This window comes from Nicotiana tomentosiformis, chromosome 3 (assembly GCF_000390325.3).
Source record: "Nicotiana tomentosiformis chromosome 3, ASM39032v3, whole genome shotgun sequence".
NCBI classification, from domain to species: domain Eukaryota; kingdom Viridiplantae; phylum Streptophyta; class Magnoliopsida; order Solanales; family Solanaceae; genus Nicotiana; species Nicotiana tomentosiformis.
This window is the reverse complement of record NC_090814.1, coordinates 62,624,113-62,628,272: the sequence shown is the minus strand read 5'-3', so window position 1 is coordinate 62,628,272 and position 4,160 is coordinate 62,624,113. Positions and strand designations below refer to the sequence as shown.

Below are 4,160 nucleotides of genomic sequence, written 5' to 3'. Positions count from 1 at the left end.
TCACACTTAATAACTTCGGATTACTTCCAAATTTTGCACACAAGTTCAATTCAACAATATAGACCTATTCAAAGTCTCGGAATACCAATTGGTGTCCAATAATTTTTTTTTATATTAATTCCCTAGGTTAACTAGGAGTGTTGTATTATATTGAAATGATGGAGGGGCGTGTGGCTTTACCTCCAAAGATTAAAACACAAGGACAAAGGATGTCCTTCAAAAAGAACAGGAGAAGTATAATAATGGTACTCCCCTATTTGAAAAAAAACTACTAAGCATGCTCAACTAAAAACAAATTGCCTTATCATATATTGTTCTAATGGTAGGGATTTTCAATCTCTCCAAGAACAAAAATTGCCTTTGGAACCACTAGGAAACTGTTGAAAAGAGAGAAAAATCTTGTTCACAGAGCTGGACAAGGCAAGCTTAGCGAGATGATCAGCCACTTGGTTTGCCTCCCTGAAGTAGTGTATAGGATAACATAGGCTTGGTTCATGATATGTGAAGTGTCCTCAATAACTTTCTTTAGTTTGTATTTATTGGTTTTCCCATCCTTGAGCATATCCGTTACCAACGTAGAGTCGAGTTCGATGGTGAAGTTAGAATAACCATTTGTGGTACACCAGTTGATCCCAAAAAAGGCCGCTTGTGCTTCAGCACAATTGTGACTGCTGCAGTTTGCAGTGGAAAACAAAAAACTATAATGAAGTCGCCTTGATCATTCCTCAAAACTACACCTAGGCCTGCAATGTCATTTCCTTCTAAAAAGCTTCCATCTGTATTGAGTTTAAAGGAGTTGCAATGAGGCTTCTCCCAGCATACAATGATGGCCTCCAGAATAGGTTGTAATTTCATCATCTTCTCACATAAATTGACCCAAGGCAATGTTAGTTTGCAATTAGTATAGAATCTATGGATAGCAGCCTGAATGTTCCAGCATACTTGATGTCTCATTTTGAAGAAATTGAATCTTTTTTTATCTCCATATTTACAAGAACGAATGTTTTTTCAAATTTTCCAGAATATAATTATAGGAGTGATCTGGTGAACTTTCTTATGGATAGCATTGTTGTATTTCTGTTGCCACCATTGATTCAACAATCCTCTTATAGGTAGTTGCATTGGTTTGATTCCCAGAAGGGAGCCAATAAAGTTTTAAATGTACCTAGTTGCATCACTTTTCACAAAAAAATGTTGAATAGATTCTTGCTTAGGATTAGTGCAACAGTTATATTTTGAAATAATTTGCTTACCAAAGTTAAAAATAGTATCATCAAAAGATAGCTTAGATAGCCAAAGTCTCCAAGTTAAGAATGAGAATTTAAAAGGAATACCAAAATGCCATACATTGCTAAGGAAATGATCCTTATTTTTTGTGTTCTTGAAGAAGCATAATGCACTTTTGTTGGAAAACTTACCATTATCGGTGAGATCCCATAAATCTTGATCAATGATATCTTGTTTTCCTATATGAATATTCATCATGTGTTGAACCATATCATCTGGCAACCATTCCTTGAGCTTGTTGGTATTCCAGATTCCATCTTGGATTAATTCTTTAACAATAGTTTTGTGGCTGCTATGACCAAGCATATGTGAGGATAATGAACCCTTACCAGTCCATTTGTCCCACCACATACTAGAATTCCCAGAGTTAATCTGCCAAATAATGTGAGGCTCTTCTTTGTCTCTGTCTTGTATCATCTTTATCCAAACATGTGAGTCATCAGAGGCCCTTTTCTTACTTGCCGGATGAGATCTTGGATAATATTTATGCCTTTATGAAGGTAGCCCAGAGAGATGGAATAGTTATAAATCTCCACCACCTCTTAGTTGAAAGAGTGTTAACAATATCATCCATCCTTCTCACATCAATGCCCCTTCATCCAGGGGAAAACAAAGGTTCTTCCATGATCTGCAATGGTATTTCCTTTTGTCTCCAGAGAAACCCCAGAAGAAATTGGAAAAATATTTTTCAAGCAAATTAAAGGTTCCTTTGGGAGGAAATAAGGCAGAGAGTATATATAGGAAGAGATTGAAGCATATGCTTAATTAAATTCACCTTACCACCATACGAGAGCAACTTACCATGCCAGCCATTAAGTTTTTTAATTACTTTATTCACCATATTACTAAAATACACTAACTTCTTCCTTCCAATATAAATAGGACAAACTAGATAAGTAAAAGGAAAGTCTTTATCCATAAAGCATGTACAATTCCTTATCCTATTAATTCTAACAACACAAGAAATAGGGGCAGTAAGGAAAAAATATTTATCAGTGTTCACAAGTTGGCCAAAGCTGGCTTCATATTTATTAATAACCTTCTTGATGAGGCTAATAGATTTACCATTGCCACTAGATAAAATGACAATATTGTAAGGATACACCAAGTGATTAATAAGAGGATCATTGTTAGGTATAGAAAAGGGAATAAAATTACGATCCAAAAGAAGATTGTTAAGAGAGCAACTCAATACTTCAGCATCAATAATAAAGAGAGAGGATGGAAGGGGATCTCCTTATTTTAGTCCTTGATTGGAGGTAAAAAGAGCCTTTTTTTTATTTTCATTAACAATGATGGAATATCAAATGCCAGATAAGAGATTCAGAATCATGTCAAACCACAGTTCACAGAAATCAAATTTCCAAAGAACTGAGGTAACAAAAGTCCATGACATTCTATCATATGCTTTTACTATATTTAGTTTAATAACAACATTGTCACCCTTATTAGTATGAGAAATAGATTGAACAATTTCTTGCGCTAATAGAATATTTTCCGAAATCAATCTATCTTTAACAAAAGTACTTTGATTAGAAGAATTCAAATTGCTTAAAAATGATTGAGTTTGATAAAGAGTATTTTAGAAATGATCTTGTTTATGAAATTAAAGAGACTAATAGGTATAAAATCATTCAAAGTGGGGAGGCATCACTCTTTGGAATAAGAACTAAACTAGTGTGTGTGTGTGTGTAGAACTTAGTAAGGGACTTACCTCTGAAGAATTCCAGTACAAATGCAATGATGTCTTCCTTGATGATATCCCAACAACTTTGAAAGAAAGTTCCATTATAGTCGTCTGGTCCTGCAGCACTATATGCACATAAATTGAAGACAGCATGTTTGATTTCCTCTTCAGTTGGAGTGTCTTTAAGGGTGATATTCTCTTTATCTGTAATCCTGTTGGTGATGCATTCCAGAATGCTAGGGTCCAGACTTGATGCCGGTAGATTGAAAAGGCCATTAAAATGTCTAATGGCAGCTTTAGAAATCTTATCCTCCCCTGTAATCCACTTTCCTTTATGATTCTTGATTCTATCCAGGTGCAATCTTCTTCTTTTCTCTACAATCTTACTGTGATAGTAGTTGGCATTTCAATCTCCCTCCTCAAACTAATTGAAATTGGCCTTTTGGGTGATTAGGGAATCTTGCATAGTCATGAACCTAATGTATTCAGCATGAGCTTTATTGGTCTCTGTTCTCTCAGCCTCAGTGTTATTGGCAATCTCCAGTTCTTCTAACCTTTGCACTTTTTCTTCCCAATTAATAACTTGTTCATGAATGTTCCTAATAGTTTCTCTTGACCACTGACTGAGTCTTTTGGTAAGAAGCTTTAGCTTTGTATGAAGCTTCCACATATGGTTACCATTGAGTTGAGTGTCTCATACTTCCTTAACAAGCTCGAAATAACCATCATGTTTAGTTCAGAAGTTGAGAAATTTGAAGTACTTTATGTGATTGTTGACAATATTAAAATATTTAATGAGTATAGGGCTGTGGTCAGAACTAGTTCTCACTAAGTGTTTGACAGTACTTTTTTGGAATCTTTGAGCCCATTTGTCATTTATGAAGACTCTATCCAGTCTTTTCCAAATTCTTTTCCTAGGCCTCCAATTGTTTCACCATGTGTACTTAGGTCCTGAGAAACCAATGTCTGTTACACCACAGTTATCCATGCACATTTGAAAATCTAGACTCATGTGCATTCTGTGAGGCCTACCTCCAAGCTTCTCTGCTGGCTCCAAAATAATATTGAAGTGACTATCCTTTTTGTTGCTATCATGGAATCCATGGTTAGCAAAGATAAAATTGAAGGATATCGCAAATTTCTTGGTTTTAAAGAATGCATCTCCAACGACAATGGTAAGATTTGG

At 35.3% G+C, this 4,160-nt stretch overlaps 1 protein-coding gene and 1 long non-coding RNA gene across 2 annotated transcripts; both read right to left on the bottom strand.

Annotated features, from left to right (window-relative positions):
- Positions 1-256: 256 nt before the first annotated feature.
- On the bottom strand, positions 257-2,302 carry LOC138907040 (uncharacterized). The gene is made up of 2 exons (XR_011414743.1): positions 1,419-2,302; positions 257-858 (listed from the first exon to the last, which is right to left on the bottom strand). It is a non-coding gene; the product is annotated as an uncharacterized lncRNA (long non-coding RNA).
- A 288-nt stretch (positions 2,303-2,590) lies between these two features.
- Positions 2,591-3,644, bottom strand: LOC108948077 (uncharacterized). Its single transcript, XM_070198523.1, has 3 exons — positions 3,451-3,644; positions 3,002-3,360; positions 2,591-2,799 (listed from the first exon to the last, which is right to left on the bottom strand). Exons 1-3 carry the CDS (start codon positions 3,642-3,644, stop codon positions 2,591-2,593), a joined length of 762 nt encoding a protein of 253 aa, XP_070054624.1.
- Between the last annotated feature and the right edge of the window lie 516 nt (positions 3,645-4,160).

What these genes read in the sequence shown, in the direction of transcription:
- LOC108948077 (XM_070198523.1), bottom strand. Translation starts at nt 3,644, where the DNA reads ATGTGGAAGCTTCATACAAAGCTAAAGCTTCTTACCAAAAGACTCAGT. An exon ending in GCTCATGCTGAATACATTAG is followed by an intron (nt 3,361 to 3,450) that starts GTTCATGACTAT and finishes CTACTATCACAG; the next exon opens with TAAGATTGTAGAGAAAAGAA. An exon ending in TGTACTGGAATTCTTCAGAG is followed by an intron (nt 2,800 to 3,001) that starts GTAAGTCCCTTA and finishes CTTTTGTTAAAG; the next exon opens with ATAGATTGATTTCGGAAAAT.